The 15,159-nt window shown below is 55.5% G+C and overlaps 1 protein-coding gene across 18 annotated transcripts in view; it reads left to right on the plus strand.

The window, feature by feature from the left end:
* The window catches only part of Brsk2 (BR serine/threonine kinase 2), a 51,752-nt gene that overhangs the window by 24,395 nt on the left and 12,198 nt on the right, over positions 1-15,159 (plus strand). For 12 of the 18 annotated variants that reach the window (XR_009591573.1, XR_009591576.1, XR_009591575.1 and 9 more), the window contains exons 2-14: positions 4,394-4,488; positions 5,603-5,688; positions 7,077-7,217; positions 7,543-7,659; positions 8,195-8,228; positions 8,383-8,451; positions 8,567-8,713; positions 10,064-10,095; positions 10,392-10,556; positions 10,755-10,852; positions 10,927-11,077; positions 13,031-13,096; positions 14,909-14,969. Coding sequence is in view for 15 of the 18 variants with exons in the window: in XM_021655749.2 (XP_021511424.2) it covers positions 4,394-4,488; positions 5,603-5,688; positions 7,077-7,217; positions 7,543-7,659; positions 8,195-8,228; positions 8,383-8,451; positions 8,567-8,713; positions 10,064-10,095; positions 10,392-10,556; positions 10,755-10,852; positions 10,927-11,077; positions 13,031-13,096; positions 14,909-14,969 (1,262 nt within the window). In the remaining 3 variants the exon portion in view is untranslated. Of the gene's footprint in view, positions 1-4,393; positions 4,489-5,602; positions 5,693-7,076; positions 7,218-7,542; positions 7,660-8,194; positions 8,229-8,382; positions 8,452-8,566; positions 8,714-10,063; positions 10,096-10,391; positions 10,557-10,754; positions 10,853-10,926; positions 11,078-13,030; positions 13,097-14,908; positions 14,970-15,159 lie in introns of those variants that run through there. The other 6 variants (XM_021655742.2, XM_021655751.2, XM_021655747.2 and 3 more) reach the window with 2 other exon arrangements.

Here is a 15,159-nt window from a genome sequence, read left to right on the forward strand (position 1 = left end):
TAGTAGTGGCAGGGCAGATGCATTTAGGTATGTGCAGACAGGTCACACAGGAGGTGCCCACTCATACCTGGCTATTCCTGAAGTCCTGTGGAGAGCTGATCCCACCAATAACAAGTCTCATGAGAGGCCAGGGCGGGTTCTAGGCAGATTTTCCACTCTGATAACTCACAGGGACGATTGGGAAGATGTGAGCCTGAAAGTGGCTGGTTAGCGATGGCTTGGGGGCAGGAGAGGAGGGAAGAGCACTTTGTCCATCCTGGGACCTGCCCCTTGGGATCCCTTAACTAAGGTCCTGCCTTTCCTCTGCATTGGTCCCATAGTTGTGGGACAGCAGTGCTCAAGGGGACAGACATTCTGTCCAGTCGACACACACCAGGATGGTCTGCTGCTCCGTGGTTTGGGCAGTGTGCCCTAGGTAGGTGACAATACCAGCACTGAGGAGGGCCTTTTGCAGCCCACAGCACCTTAGGCCATGGCCCTGGATTGAAGGGGTAGAAGGGGCAGTCCAGAGATATAAAGAGTGTCCGCCTGGGTGGCTGCAGCAGCTACACATGCAGCATGCTCCTGCATGTCTCACGATTGCTGTCTACCTTAACGTGACTAGCAGGCAGGACTCAGCAATGCATTGAATACCTCACTAGATCCCAAGCACAATATTTCTGCAGAGGCATCAGGTCCATTTATAACCTCCTGTTGCCAGTTCCTTCCCTCCGTCTTCCCACGCCTGGCCAGGACACCTGGAAAATGCACATGGCTGCAACTTTCCGCTTGTTCCCCTAGTCCCAGTGCACCTCCCAAGAACTATGACCACCCCACCCCCAGTGCAGGACAGACAAGGTTATAGTATTCTGTCTACCCTGCGCAGCTGGGAACCAGGAGTTCATGAAGCCTGGAATACAAACTCCCCGGTGTGCAGATGCACGTGCATTTGGGCCACCTGCTATCAGGAGCACATGGTCCAAGAACATGGACCGGACAAGGAGACATGGGTCCCACAGACTCCCGGCTCACTCGGTGTCATACAGACTGTTTAGAGCCTTGTACAGTGGAGGTCAGGTGCAGAGTGCAGCTGCCACCCTCCTCTGATTCTCCACTCAGGTTCAGAAGCTCCAGGTACCTGTGGATGGGAGCAGCCCTGAAGGGCTTGGGGCCCTCACACTCATGTCAAAGTCACCCTTCAGAGTCCAGGACCCTCCTTAGAGGTGTGGAAGCCCCAGTACCTTTGAGCCTGCTGCCACCCCATACAGAAGCAGAACACAGTTGGAACTGGTGGCTCCTCAGGCTTCCAGCTCAGCCCCACCCTGGCATGGCCCCGTGTAATTATCTGTGACATGGTATACTTTCCCTTTCTGTGCGAGGCTGCATCTGTGTGAAGACAATAATTAGAGATAAAACTACAATTGGAAAATAAGCCCCAGCGAGTTAGAGGGCTGGGTAATGAGGGGTGATCATGGGCTTCCCTCCAGAAAGCTGCCTGTCCCTGAGGCTGCAGGCCAGACGGCAGGGCTCCTGAGGGCATACTCCCCACTCCCTGCCAAAGGGAAGGAGAAGAACTGCTCATAACCCAGACATCTATCCCCAGAGGATCCCCCTTTGCCCCTATTCCTGAGGCAGGACCCCATTTTCCACATGGAGGCAGGGAGGGAGTGGCCTAGAATATCAGGAGAGCTTTACCAAGGAGAAGCGTTGCCGTGCTGAGTTAGGCAAGGTATGTTCAAGATACAGCAATGGGAGATGGGCTCTCTGTGCACACTGGAAACAAGTGGAAGAAGGTGGAGGGAGGGGTCCAGGATGGCCCCCTAAATCTTAGCCATACTGTGTCCAGAGCTACTCCTGTGGTACTCATTCCCTTGAGCAGGGGTCCTGATCCCCTCTTCTCAGGAAGCCCCTACAGAAGGATTAGGCTCAGGGTATGACCCTCTGTTTTCTTGGCTCTTCAGGAAGCCAGCCAAGTAGATTCCAAAACCCAAGCCCCACCACCACCACCACCACCTCTAAGATGGGGCATGAGGCAGTGCCTGATACACAGCTGTGCTGAGCAGACCTCGGAAGGCACACTGGATGGAGATGACAGCACTGTCTTCTGAATACCTGACGTCTGTGAAGTCGCCCCAGACCGGCTGGCCACCTACTCTAGTTTAGCACCACTTCCTCCCAGTTCCTACAAGCCTCCTATGGTGTCTGTTACACCCGAGACCATGTAGAGGCCGAAGAGTGTGCATGGGTGTGCACACATGCATGTGGTAGTGTGGAGTGTGTGTGCACATTTACGAGAGAGTGAGTGCATGGGGCACGCGCACAGCCGAGACATGAGTGTTCTGGTGTATGGGCTCATACATGTGAGGCTGAATGTGTGTGCGCAGGTTTGTGAGGATAAGTACATAGGCATGCGGATAGTATGTGTGTGGATATGGATGCGTGCACTGCGGGGGATGTGGGCTTGCACACAGCTATATAATGGTGAGTATGCCTGTAATGTGAATATAAGAGAGAGGACGTGAGGCATGTGCCATCTCTGCCAGGGCTCAGCATGTCCTAGGAGGTTGGTTACTGAGCAGCTCATGGTTTGGCTGCACCATTGGTTTAACAGCTACTAGGTATGCTTGCCTGCTGGACTGTGGTGACACACAGAACTCTTCTGGTTGGGACTCCAGTGTTCCTTGTTCCTGTTCCAGACTCTGCATCTGCTGAGACATGCAGAGTCAGCTGAGAGGCTGGGCCTACCTGCTTGCAACACATTTGAGAATGCCTGCCATGCCCCTTCCTACCCGCCAGCCCTGCTCTTAGGCCATTCTTGGGCAGAACCTGGCTTTTTGTCCTCTGGACTCTCCTGAGGGGACATCTTGTTTCTGGGTCACTCCCATCTCCTGCTTTGTCCTTGTGGCCTTATCCTTCTGCAAGTGGATCTACCAGGTGTGCAGGAGCCCTTCCTCCTGGGGCAGGAGCCTTTTATCACTCGTCCTACTGTTCTTCCGCATGTTTCTTGCGTCTTATTTCACAGACTGGATAGTTTTACCAAGTCTTAAGTACGTTCTGACCAAGTGCAGATGGTCTTGTGTCTTCGTGCCTTGGCCAGGGCCATAGCCCATGTGGTGACTGAACTATGGATAGTAGATGATCGGTACCCTTGACCTCCTGGCTAGTTCTCTTTCTCCCGATCTGAGCAGGAATCACAGGCATTCGTGCTGGATCAAAGACAGTCAGCAAGAGGCACCAGAGCCTGTGCCAAGCCTATGGGATGGTTTCCCTGGCTAAGGTACTCCACCGTGGCCACCTCTCAGCCTGGGCTCTCACATGGCAGGCATCCTGGGCTATCCTACATTATGAAAACTCAGCTTTGCACTTAGATACCCAGGACTCCAGCTCCAACTGGGTTCTGAAACCACTCTCTGTTGTGACCTTACTCAAAACATGAACCATCTTTCCACACATTTATCTTCGTGTTCATTTTTTTTTTGTCAATTTGTATATTATTGCCTTGTGTATAGATGTGCACATACATGCGCATGTCTCTGTATGTTTGGGTACGTGTGTGTATGTGTGTGTGGGCGTGCATGTGTAAGTGTGTGTGTGTGTGTGTTTGTGTGCACATGCGCATGCATTGTGTGTTTTTTTTCTCAATTTCCAAGATCCCTTTCATTTGGTTGGGAAATTAATCTTTTGTGGAGAAGGGAGCTAACTGTGCATGTCAGAAATGCTTCCTTTAGCCCTGATCTACCTTTCCACTGATCTTGCCCTGCCCTGTCCTCATGTCTTCTGCTGTGGCTCGTTCTGCTGGGAAAGCATCTGGACCTAGCTACTCTGCATTGAAAAGAGCAGTCTCTGCCTCATGACTGGTGATCTTGGTCCAGTTTTGCTTCCCATTGGTCTCCATGGGTCCCAGAGAAGACCCCTGCTACCTCCTCTAGCCAGTCTAGCACCCATAGGTCTCATGCTGGACACTGGAGCCCCCTCCAGCTCCAGGCACCAGCCTCAAGATTTGTAGACTCCTCCTTAAGGAGTGTGTCTAAGGGCTGGGGCTGACAGGGCACTGGGGCACAGGTAAAGAAGTCTGTAGCTGATGGGTCATGAGTAAGATTGTGTTGGAAGGCAGAGTGGCTCTGGACCCAGAGGATGCTGCCTCTTCAACCGGGAATGTACTTGGCCTGGAGGAAGGGCTCTGGTTGACCTGGAAGAGGGGCAAGGGCATACAAGGTCCAGAAGGAATCTGGTTTTGGTGCAGCAAGACACTCTTCCATGAAGTCATCTGATCAGTGAGCAAGGTGGTCAATGGTCAGGATCTGACAGGCATGGGGACTGCAAGTCAGAATGCAGAGCTTCCATGAGGATGAGGTCCCTGCTGTTTGGGTGGGCATGAGATAGTGCTAGAGTTGAGTCTGCCTTTCTCCCACAGGCCTGGTGAAGCTGGGAATCCACTGTGTCACCTGCCAGAAGGTTGCCATCAAAATTGTCAATCGTGAGAAGCTCAGTGAGTCGGTGCTGATGAAGGTGAGGCAGTGGACCGAAGTAGAAGGGTCACCACCTAGAGGGATGGACCTAGGAATCTGGGCCTAAGGTAGATGGCCTCTGTCCTACCCCTAACCTCAGCTGAATACATGGGATCCAATCTATTTTTGCTGGAGCAACACAGGGTGGCTCCCGGGCTATTTCATCCTCAGAAAGAAAGGGTTTCACCTGCCTTGACTCTGTTATCTTGGAGAACAGTCCCACAGTGAACAGTGGTGGTGCTGGGCTGGCATGCCAGAGCAGCTGGCTGGTCCTCGGTTCTCTGATTAGAATGAGGAAGTGTCCCTGGCCTCTGAGACCCTTCCTGCCAGGACCAGGCTGTCCTGAGGAGGGCTGGATTGGCTCCAGCTCGTGGAGAAGCTGAGAGACTTAAGTGGGTGGCAGCTGTAAGAGAAGACAAGCAGCTCAGGTGGGGTGGAGGACTTTAGGCGTCGGTGGGCTGACCAGTTTTGAACTGGGGACACATTGGCTAGACAGATTCCATGGCACAGTGGCTCTGAGATATAGCACAGGGTTTTGGTGCTGTGGACGTTGAACATATGAGGGTGAAAGGCTTTGGGGACAGAGAGGCCAATGCGAGGTTAGGGCCTACCACAGACTAGTGGCCTCTCACTGCCAGTGCCTGTGGGGCAGAGGTAGCTATTGGCAAAGCTATGCTCATTAGAGTTCTAGACTTAAGCTCAGGAACAGATGTGGGGGTGGGCACTGGAACGGCTCCACCTTTCCTTTCAAGAATGGTGACAACCTGGAGCCTGTAGAAGAGGGGCCTGTGTTCCTGCACAGGGCCTGCCTCACAGTTCCACACCCTGCATGTGCACATGCAGCCCCTACACAGGGCAGCAAACACACTCACCTGCAGCTCTACCCTGGTCCCAACTGCCGACTTATGCAGAACCCCTACCCAAGGCATCTGTCCTGGCATCTGCTCTTCCCAGGCCTCCTGGGAAAGCGAGATCCGAGCTGCAGATATCCCATCTCTCCAGCTCAGCCCCAAATGCAGTGTAACAACCATAGGGGACAATGCAGGCAGGGCCCTGGAGGGCCTGTCTGAGTGGGCCGTGGTTGTCGGCGGGACAGTGACATGGTCTCTCTGCAGGTGGAGCGAGAGATTGCCATCTTGAAGCTCATTGAGCATCCACACGTCCTGAAGCTGCATGACGTCTATGAGAACAAAAAATATTTGTAGGTATTGCTGGGCCTGGAGAGCTGGGGAGGCCGGGGTGGGTGGCTGCAGAGGCCCAGGCCGCTCTTGCACTTGGAGAGCTGGCTGTGTCAGTGTTGCCATCCAGCTGAGGGGCCTTTCAGGCATGGCCACAGTGGCTACAGTTTCCTTACCAGACCTGTGGCTACTGTTCCTGGGGATCTGCAGGCTGTTAACTTGAAGCTAACAATGGGAGGGGCTTCCCTGGTGGAAGATCTGGAGTCTAGGGTCAGTACTAATTACTGTCCCCTTACTGAGTAGCCCCTCTGTGGGGCTGTATCAGTCTCCCAAGTCCCATTGCCCCATAAGGCCCAGCCTCAAGGAGACAGCCTGGGAAGAGTGGAGCTATCGCTTGCCAGGGCCGTTAGGAGGCCAGGGAGCAAGGCCACGAGTGAGGCAGCTCGGGCACTGCATGGAGGGCGACCCCGGCTACCGTATTAATTCCTGTGATCTGACAGGAAGCAGCTTGAGGGAAGAAGAGTTCATTTTGGCCCTTTTGAGAGCTGAGGATGAGAGCAGGAAGTAGTGAGTGGGGCACCAGCCTTCACAAACCTGAGGGCTGGACAGTGGATAGCCCTGGACCTCCATGATGGTCAGAAAGGAACCGGGGAGGGTCTCTGCTGAAGCAGTGCCAAGACTCTCCTGCTGTGTCCCCCCCAATGCTGGTCCCAGTGTAGCTCCTCTGTATGATCTTCCTTGGATCCGCAACTCGTACTAGATCTCACAAGGCTTGCTCACAGAGCTTGAGGCCCCAGGTCAGCTGACTCCTGCCAGCAGGTCCCCACCCCATCCTGTCTAGTACGACTGATCTCGACTGCTCCCTGTCGCCAAGTGAGATGGCTCTTGACTATGTCACCAGCTGACCTCCATTCTTTCCCTTGAGGGTTCATTCAGTCTGCACCCATCAGACTACATCCCACACATCCCTTTGGTCACCTCTTATACAGCTAAGATCCCAGGAGACCAAGAAGTAATCCCCAGGTGCAATCCCCGAGTTACCTGCACTCCTCTACCCCCATGCTAGAAACCAGTCTCTTCTTGTTCTGCTATACAGCAAAACCCCCAAGGGACCAATCTCAAACTGGGCAGAGAGGAGATGGCAGGCCCTGCTGGGTCAGCCTCACTCTTTTCTATGGTTTCCACACCTGACCCACTGCCTTACAGGGGGTCCATGTGATCTTCACTGGGACCCAGCTGATTGGAGTGAGGCCACCAGCAGCCACAGCAGGTGTCCTGCATGGGCCCTCCTTGGGACCCTGCTCTGGGTCCTGCACCAGGTTTCTCGGCTAGGCAGCAGGAGGGCAGGTAGAGAGGGTCTATGTGCCAGGTCATGATGCTGGCACTGATGCCCCCCTGCCCCGTTCCACAGATACCTGGTGCTAGAACACGTGTCAGGGGGGGAGTTGTTCGACTACCTGGTGAAGAAGGGACGGCTGACCCCCAAGGAGGCCCGCAAGTTCTTCCGGCAGATCATCTCTGCACTGGACTTCTGCCACAGCCACTCCATATGGTACGAGCCAGGCCAGGCTGGGTCAGGCCAGAATCTCAAGAGGGCAGTAGGGTTCCCACAGGCTTCATCTAAGTGGCCTTAAAAGGCTTCCAGGGGTCCACCCAGGCTTCATCCCTGTGGAGGGGAGGGCAGGAGGACATGGCATCCCTGTCATCCAGGCCAGGAAAACCACTTAGTGTTAGCTTGCATGAATATTTTCTGCTTAGTTGTCACCAGCCTGCCCCACTAACAGGAGTTTGGAAAGGGGAGCAGTCCCCATCAAAGAGTTGGAATGGGGAAGTGGGTGCAGGGTGACATTCAGGCTCATCTAGCCCTTACTCCCCAGCCATAGAGACTTGAAGCCAGAGAACCTGCTGCTGGATGAGAGGAACAACATCCGCATTGCAGACTTTGGCATGGCATCCCTGCAGGTGGGAGACAGCCTTCTGGAGACCAGCTGTGGGTAAGTAGTGCCCCGCAAGCCCAGGGCAGAGCCCTGGGAGCAGACACCACAGCCACTCCTGCCCAGGCTGGACAAGCTTTGAGACTGGCCTGTGGATACAGAGCTCTAGAACATTCTGGTGGGAGGCCCACAGACTTGCTTTCCCACCACTAGAGCTAGACTGAGGGCAGAAGGCAGGAGCCATGTCCTGATAGTAGGCATGCGGACCTTTTGTCAAGCATCTTCTTTCAGTTGTGGGAGCTGGGGAAAGGTTTCATTGGGCAACTCTCTCTTGGGTCTGGATTGATGGGCAGCCAAGCCAGAGCAGGTTAGTCCCCAGGCCTCCATCCCCTACCAGAACATACAGGGCTTTTAGGTTGGGGGAACTTGGTCTCAAAGCCATTCAGCCTCCTGGAGGCAGCCCAGTCATGGCCTGTGGGCCTTGCATGCAGGTTCCCTTCGGGCAAGGTTTATGTGGAGAAAGCCTCAGGGAGGGTATAAGGGTGTGGGCTGTGCACCTTGGCCTCCTACCCCTGACCTGCTGTTTTGTCCTTAGATCCCCACACTATGCCTGTCCGGAAGTGATTCGGGTAAGCAGACACTGGGGTCCCTGAGGTCGAAGGGCCCCTCATCCTGCTATCGATGGGCTAGACACAACTCAGCTGCCTTCCCTCAGACCCACTCCCCCACTAGGCACCCCCACCCTATGCTCTGCCAACACCTGGCATTGCCCTCCTCCCACAGGGCGAGAAGTATGATGGCCGCAAGGCAGACGTGTGGAGCTGTGGTGTGATCCTGTTCGCCTTGCTGGTGGTGAGCCCCACCTGCCTCACCTTTCTGTTCCGCTCCCCCCAGTCCCCCACATCCTCTCCCCTCTCCTCCTTTTACGTCAGCTGCCCTTGATGAGTGCTGTCCTGCCTACCCACAGGGGGCCCTGCCTTTTGATGATGACAACCTGCGGCAGTTGCTGGAGAAGGTCAAGCGTGGCGTGTTCCACATGCCACACTTTATCCCGCCAGACTGCCAGAGTCTCCTGCGCGGCATGATCGAGGTGGATGCAGCTCGGCGCCTCACGGTGTGTCCTGGCTCCCCCCTGCCCTAGTCAGAATTCGGGTGCCCATGGGAGCCAGGACCTTCTGCATTCTTGTTGTCCCTTCTTCACACCATCTATTGGACCTGTCCAATCCTTAGGCAGTCCTGTACTGGTGGGGCCAAGCTTCTCTAGCACTTTCTCCTGAGCACTTTAGGGAGAAAATGCCCTTGGAGGGGATTCCCACCTGTGTCTGTGTGTGTGCTGCAGGCACACTATATGCACAGCCATGTGAGTCTTGTGTCGTGCGGTTGAGATGTGCTCCAGTGTGGGCCTGTGTATGCCAGCATGTGCCAGGTATGTGTGAGGAGAAACATGTGCCCAGCTGTGTGTGAGACTGTGCACAACTGCACAGAGGGTGAGTGCCCTCTGTGTTACCTGTACTTGTGTTAGTGTATGTCTCCAGCTGTGTGGCCAGAGATGTGGCCAGCTGTTATGGGGCAGAGCTTGGGAAGCATGTGCCCAGCTGTGAGCAGGGTGAGTCCTCATGTGTGTGCCACCTATACACAGCACTGTGTGGGTACAGGTGTGCATAGGTGCTTGTATATGGCTGTGCACAGCTGCATGTAAGGTGAGTGCCCACGTGTGTGTTAGCTACGAATAGCTGTGTGTGTGCCCAAGTATAGAGGGCCTGTGCCCGAATTTTAGGGGCACAAATATGCTGGGTGGTAAGCCTGAGCCTGTGAGTGGTTGGTTCAGGTGGGCCCTTCAGGGTTCCCCCCTTTACTATCATCCTGCCCCTCTGACATCCTTGTAGCACGCCTCCTGGCAATGTAAACCTTATAGCCCCATCAGCTACGGGGTGGGCAAAGGCAGGAGGAAAACCCCAGCAGCTCGTTTTGAGCCACACAGCATCTGCCCATGTAAAAGAAGCAAGATGCCTGGTGGGCTGGCCTGTCCTAGAAGAGATATCATCTGCCCTCTCCCACAAAGCAAGCTATCCCTGTCTCTGAGTCAGGATGGAGAGATAGGTGTAGTGGGCTACCCCAGCCTCCTGCCCACACCTGCACCCAGCCCCTCCCAGTTGCCTGGCTTTGCCTCCTGGACTGGTTCCTCACTCATGACCTCTGATCTGGGAGGGCTCAACCAGGCAGGCCAGGTGCCCCAGGGCGCTGCTTGCTTCCTTGCCTCTCTTCTCCATGGATCCGTCCCCCAGCCTCTCCTACCCTGCCTTTATTTCCTTTACATCCGGGGTAGGGACAGGGGTAGGGGTGCTGGCCTGGGCCTCTGAGAATGCAGCCCCTGCCCTGCCTTCTCCTATTCTCCCGTTCTGGCCCCCTACCTCCTAACGTGGGCTCCCCCTGGTACTAACCCCCTGTTTCTCTTTCCTTGTAGCTAGAGCACATTCAGAAACACATATGGTATATGTAAGTAGCTTCTCTGCTCACTAACGCCTGCTTTGCCTGTTGCTGTGGCCTGCAGGGCCTGCTAGGAAGGGGGGAGGGTGCCAGCCAGCTCCGGGCGGCCCTAGCCTCACTCTCCACCTCCCTGAGTGGCTGTTGCAGGATACAGGAGGTCTGCAGGGCAGGGTGCAGGGACAGCAGCAGGTCTTGGGATCATGTGAGGGTGGACCTCCCACCCTCCTGGCCACCTCAGGGTGGGTGGAATGGTCTCTGGATGGGCCAGAAATGAGTGACAGCTGCTGGTGCCCTGTCGTCCACAGAGGTGGCAAAAATGAGCCAGAGCCGGAACAGCCCATCCCACGCAAGGTGCAGATCCGCTCACTGCCCAGCCTGGAAGACATTGACCCTGATGTGCTGGATAGCATGCATTCACTGGGCTGTTTCCGAGACCGCAACAAGCTGCTGCAGGACCTGCTATCTGAGGAGTATGTTGGGATGGGATAAGGGTGGTTTAGCCACTGGTCTCCATGCCCCAAGTTCTAGCTGCTCTAGGGGCCATCCTTGTTGCCCCCTGTGGGCCCTCCAAGGCAGGTGGCCAAAGCCAGAGTCCCCGCAAGGCCCACTGTCAAGCACCCCACATCACCACATGCCCACCCTCTTTTGTCACCTCTCACCTGCTGCAGGGAGAATCAGGAAAAGATGATCTATTTCCTTCTCCTGGACCGGAAAGAACGGTATCCCAGCCATGAGGATGAGGACCTGCCCCCCAGGAATGAGATAGGTATAAATCTTCCAGCCTACCCTTGGTCCCCTATTCCTGGTTCTTGACCCAGCCTAACCACAGTCTGTACACAGACCCTCCTCGGAAGCGCGTGGACTCCCCGATGCTGAACCGACATGGCAAGCGGCGACCCGAAAGAAAGTCCATGGAAGTCCTCAGTGTGACAGATGGCGGCTCCCCAGTGCCTGCACGGAGAGCCATTGAGATGGCCCAGCATGGCCAGAGGTATATGCCTGCCCTGGGGGCCAAGCCTCCCTCCTGTTGCCCTGGCCAGGGCAGCATCAGGCTCTTAGCCTACTACTCTTAGTCTGGCTTTGCTTGTCTCTGCCCACTATCCCTGGGGTCTGGATCAAGGCCACTGGACTGGCTGGCGCTCACTGTGCTAAGCATGCTGGCTGGCTGCATGGGCTGAAGCTGCACTGCACTGGACTGAGCTGACTAAGCTGGGCCAGACCGGACTGGACTGGATTGGACTAGGTTAGGCTGAGCTGGGCTGTACTCAGCTAACTTGGATTTAGCTGGACTTGACTCAGTTGGACTGGAGTTAGCTGGGCTGGACTGAAATAGACGGGTGGTTGGGATGGACTGGATTGAGCTGTGCTGGCCTGGACTAAGCTAGGCTGAGCTGGACTGAACTCATCTAGTTTGGCCTGAGGTGGACTCTCCTAGACTAAACCTAACTGGCTGATTTGATCTGGGCTAAGCTGCACTAGACTGCAATGAACGGGTCTGTGCTGAGCTGGCCTCAACTGAGCTGGTCTGCCCTGGACTAAACTGGGCTGTCCTGGGCTGGGTTAAGTTGGGCAGGACTAAACTACACTGGGCTAGGCTAACCTGAACTGGGCTAAGCTGAACCGGGGTAGACTGGACGAGGCTGGGCTGGGCTATTCTGTTCTTGATTGAGCTGGGCTTTGAAACTGTGCAGCTGTGTTGAGAGCCCCTTGCTCAGCAGGCTTGTCCCCTCCCTGGCTTGGCTGTCCTTGATCTGGGTGGAGCTGGGCTGTGGTATGGTACAGCTTTGTTCAGAGGCCCCTGCCTAGCAGGCGTGTCCCTCCCCAGTGCTCAGCCGTCTCCAGGTAGCCAGGAGCAGTGTTGTGGGCAGGGCGTGCAATTCAGGAGAGTGGGGAGTAGAACAGCACTTGGAGCCTGCCAAGCCTGCCCTGGCTGAGTGAAGCTCCTTAACAGGCGGAGGTCTAGGTCATCTGTAAACAGACTGAGAGCTGGGAATCCCACAGGTCCTGCCAGCGCAGTCAGCATTGTACTCTGCATGTGGCGTCCACTGTGCATCCCTCCTGCTGGGAGCTTGGGTGCTGAAGCAGGCCAGGTCTGCCCCTGAGTTTGTCAGGAACAGCCATGAGGTGGGTAGGTAGTCATCAAGATAGCACTTCCTCTGCCTTGACTCTGGTGTGCTGGCATTTCTGCCCCACTAGGTCCTCCCCATGGATCCGGGCTGGCTCATGCTCCAGCCTCAGAGTTTCACTTCTTCCAACTTTCCAGCCAGCCATGACCCACAGTCACTTGGCTTCTGGCAACAAGGCGGACAGCAAGGGTCCCTCTTGGCCATGTTCTTACCTAATACTTCTCTGGGATTCAGCCTCTTGTGGCTATGCTTCACCTCACCAGGACACTCCCAGTAGCTCTAGTGTACACCATCTACTTGAGAGATGGTTGCTTTTCCCTGGCCTCCCTTGAACCCCAAAGGGTAGCCAAGGGCTAGTGCTCAGCTCTTCCAGCATCTAAAACCTGAGTGAGCTTCCCTGGCTTCTAATACAGTTTCCAGGTGTAGGTACTGCGGGACATCTGTGGGGTGGTGGCTGTCTCCAGGGGAATCTGGAAGGCCCTTTGTCCTGGCACATCTAGCCTGCTTCTGCTCTGGTTTTGCCACTTGACACTGGGCTCTCATGGGACCACTGGTGGGGACAAGGGATCCTGTGGCTGGTGGTGAGTCTAGACATCTCAAAGCTTGGCTACCTCCCTACCCAGAAGATCACCCAGGGAAGGCTGTGCTGTGGCTTCTGTTCCCTTCCTCTCTCTTCATCTCTGTACACTGGCCTGGGGTTGGCGGGCCATGCTTGGAGGGCTTGCTTGGTGTGGCCAGGCAGCACATGGCCCAGCAGCTGACCTGAGTGCGTGTGGCCAGGGCAGTAACTCTGTTTTCTCACTTTGTTCCTGCTGTAGTAAAGCAGTGTTCAGTAAAAGCCTGGATATCGCTGAAGCCCATCCCCAATTCAGCAAAGAAGACAGGTATACACCCTGCCCATCCATCCCGTCCTCCCAGCCCTAGATGCAGGACTCCTGCCTGAGCCGGGCACACAGAGGCGGGCCTGGAGGCAGGGCTTACTGACAGACACTTTCCACCTCTCCCTTCTGAGAATGGAACTGTGCAGCAGGCCAGAGGAAGAGCCTGGCCTGGCCAGCTGTGAGGATGCAAGGAGGGGTGGGGTTGCTGGTACAAGGCCCTTGGCCAGCCCAAGGCAGAGGCTCACATACTCAAGGCTTGCATAGGCCTGGAATAGGGATACATTCCTGCACCCTACACAGATATGCCTTATGGTTCCAGGCCTGCTACCCCCTGCCACTCTTTTGTCTAGGTGGCCTTGGGTGCTGTTCCTACAAGATGAAGTGCCCCATGCCCCTGGCAGATGGCAGCAGGCCAGTAACAGCTGCTGCCCACTCATGCTGCTTATTGGCTGGGTCACATCCTGTTGAGCTGCACACTGCCCCTCTACCTGCCTGTGCTCCTTCCTGCTTGCCTCTTGCCCACTTGACTGCCCTCGGCACTGGAGTCATCTTTCCTACTTTGGACAAATTGCAGCTCGACTCCAGCATTACTGGACAGAGGAGAGGTTGATGGAGCTTCCAGGCTTATGTCTCAGCTTCCCTTCTTCTTCCTTTGTGCCCAGCAATGTGTTCTTGTCTGGCATGGTGGGATCAAAGGCCTAGGCCTCACTGCTCGTGGCTGTATCCCCTCTCCCCTGTCTCCCGGTATGACCATCTCCATCTTCTCAGGGACTGGCACCTAGCCGTATACCTGGACCTTTGTCCCACTGGGGAGATCCTGGTACCACTCTGACCAAGGCATGATGCCCTGGCCGTGGGTCTCCATTGTTCCCTGGGATCCTTTAGTAGTAAGTGGAGCTACTTGGAAGTCATGGACACAGGGCTCTGGTCACAGGTGCTACAGCAGCTGGCAAGGAGCCAAGAGAATTGGAGTTGCCCAGATGGGAACCAGAGACCCCTTGTGTATATTCCGGTTGGTGTTGGGCAGGCTAGGGCAGTGCAAGCTGGTCTAATGCTCTTTCATCCTCTTTCTCCTTTGGCTGCACCCTATTCCCATGTTCCCCTCCAAAGATGGCAGGTCCCATAGCCAGAGGTGAACCTGTGTTTTTGTGTCAGTTCTCATGGTGAGCTGGATGGGAAGGCCCGGTTGCTGACCTGTAGGACAGCTGTTCACCATGTTGTAATGGACACACAGGGCTAGCACCCGCCCCCCCCCCCCCCAGCTACTTGCAGGCTAGGTCTTCAGCCCAGTGAGGAACAGTGGGTTAATATGAAGGCTGTGAGCTGGGCTTCTCTTATGGGTAGCTGTGGATGTGAAAGGATTTGGCAAGTGCCCAGGTAGCGAACCACATACTGAACACTGTATGGCACAGCCCTGGAGAGGCTGGACTTGGGTGCCAGGGTCTTGGAATGCATGGGCTGGATCTTGTTCACAGGAATCCCCAATAGCGTGTTCTTGCACCTCTGTCCACACACTGTCTGTAGATTTTTGTTGAGCGTCCGTCCCTTAGTACCTTTTCCTGTGCCTGGTCTGGGGTCACTGGTGGGTGGCTTCTCTGTGTGGGATGGAGCCCCAGGGACTCTGGCTGCATTCTGGATGGTGACAGCCCAGGTCAGCAGGATGACCTATGACACAGCTGTACTTCCAGAGACCTTCCTTGGCATGCTAGAAGCCTTGGAACTCTGGGTCAGGACCCCAGGGCTCCTGGAAAGGCCACTTAGGGGATAGGATCTGAGAACCCTCTGCTGAACGAACACTCTGCTTCATACCCACAGGTCTCGCTCTATCAGTGGTGCCTCCTCAGGCCTTTCTACAAGTCCACTCAGCAGTCCTCGGGTGAGTGACTACCCCACCTATGCCTTGTGTTACAAGGCTAGCCTCAGGAGAGAAAAAGGGACCCCAGCCAGAATGCCCCGGGGGTGGGGAGCAGGGCCTCCACAGATTGAGAAGCCCCCTCTCTGCCTTGCACACAGGCCTCTTTTGTGGGCACCCTCCTGGCTGCTGCTCTGTTGCTGGGCTCTGGCTA

The sequence above is a fragment of the Meriones unguiculatus genome, chromosome 1 (assembly GCF_030254825.1).
Source record: "Meriones unguiculatus strain TT.TT164.6M chromosome 1, Bangor_MerUng_6.1, whole genome shotgun sequence".
Lineage (NCBI taxonomy): Eukaryota > Metazoa > Chordata > Mammalia > Rodentia > Muridae > Meriones > Meriones unguiculatus.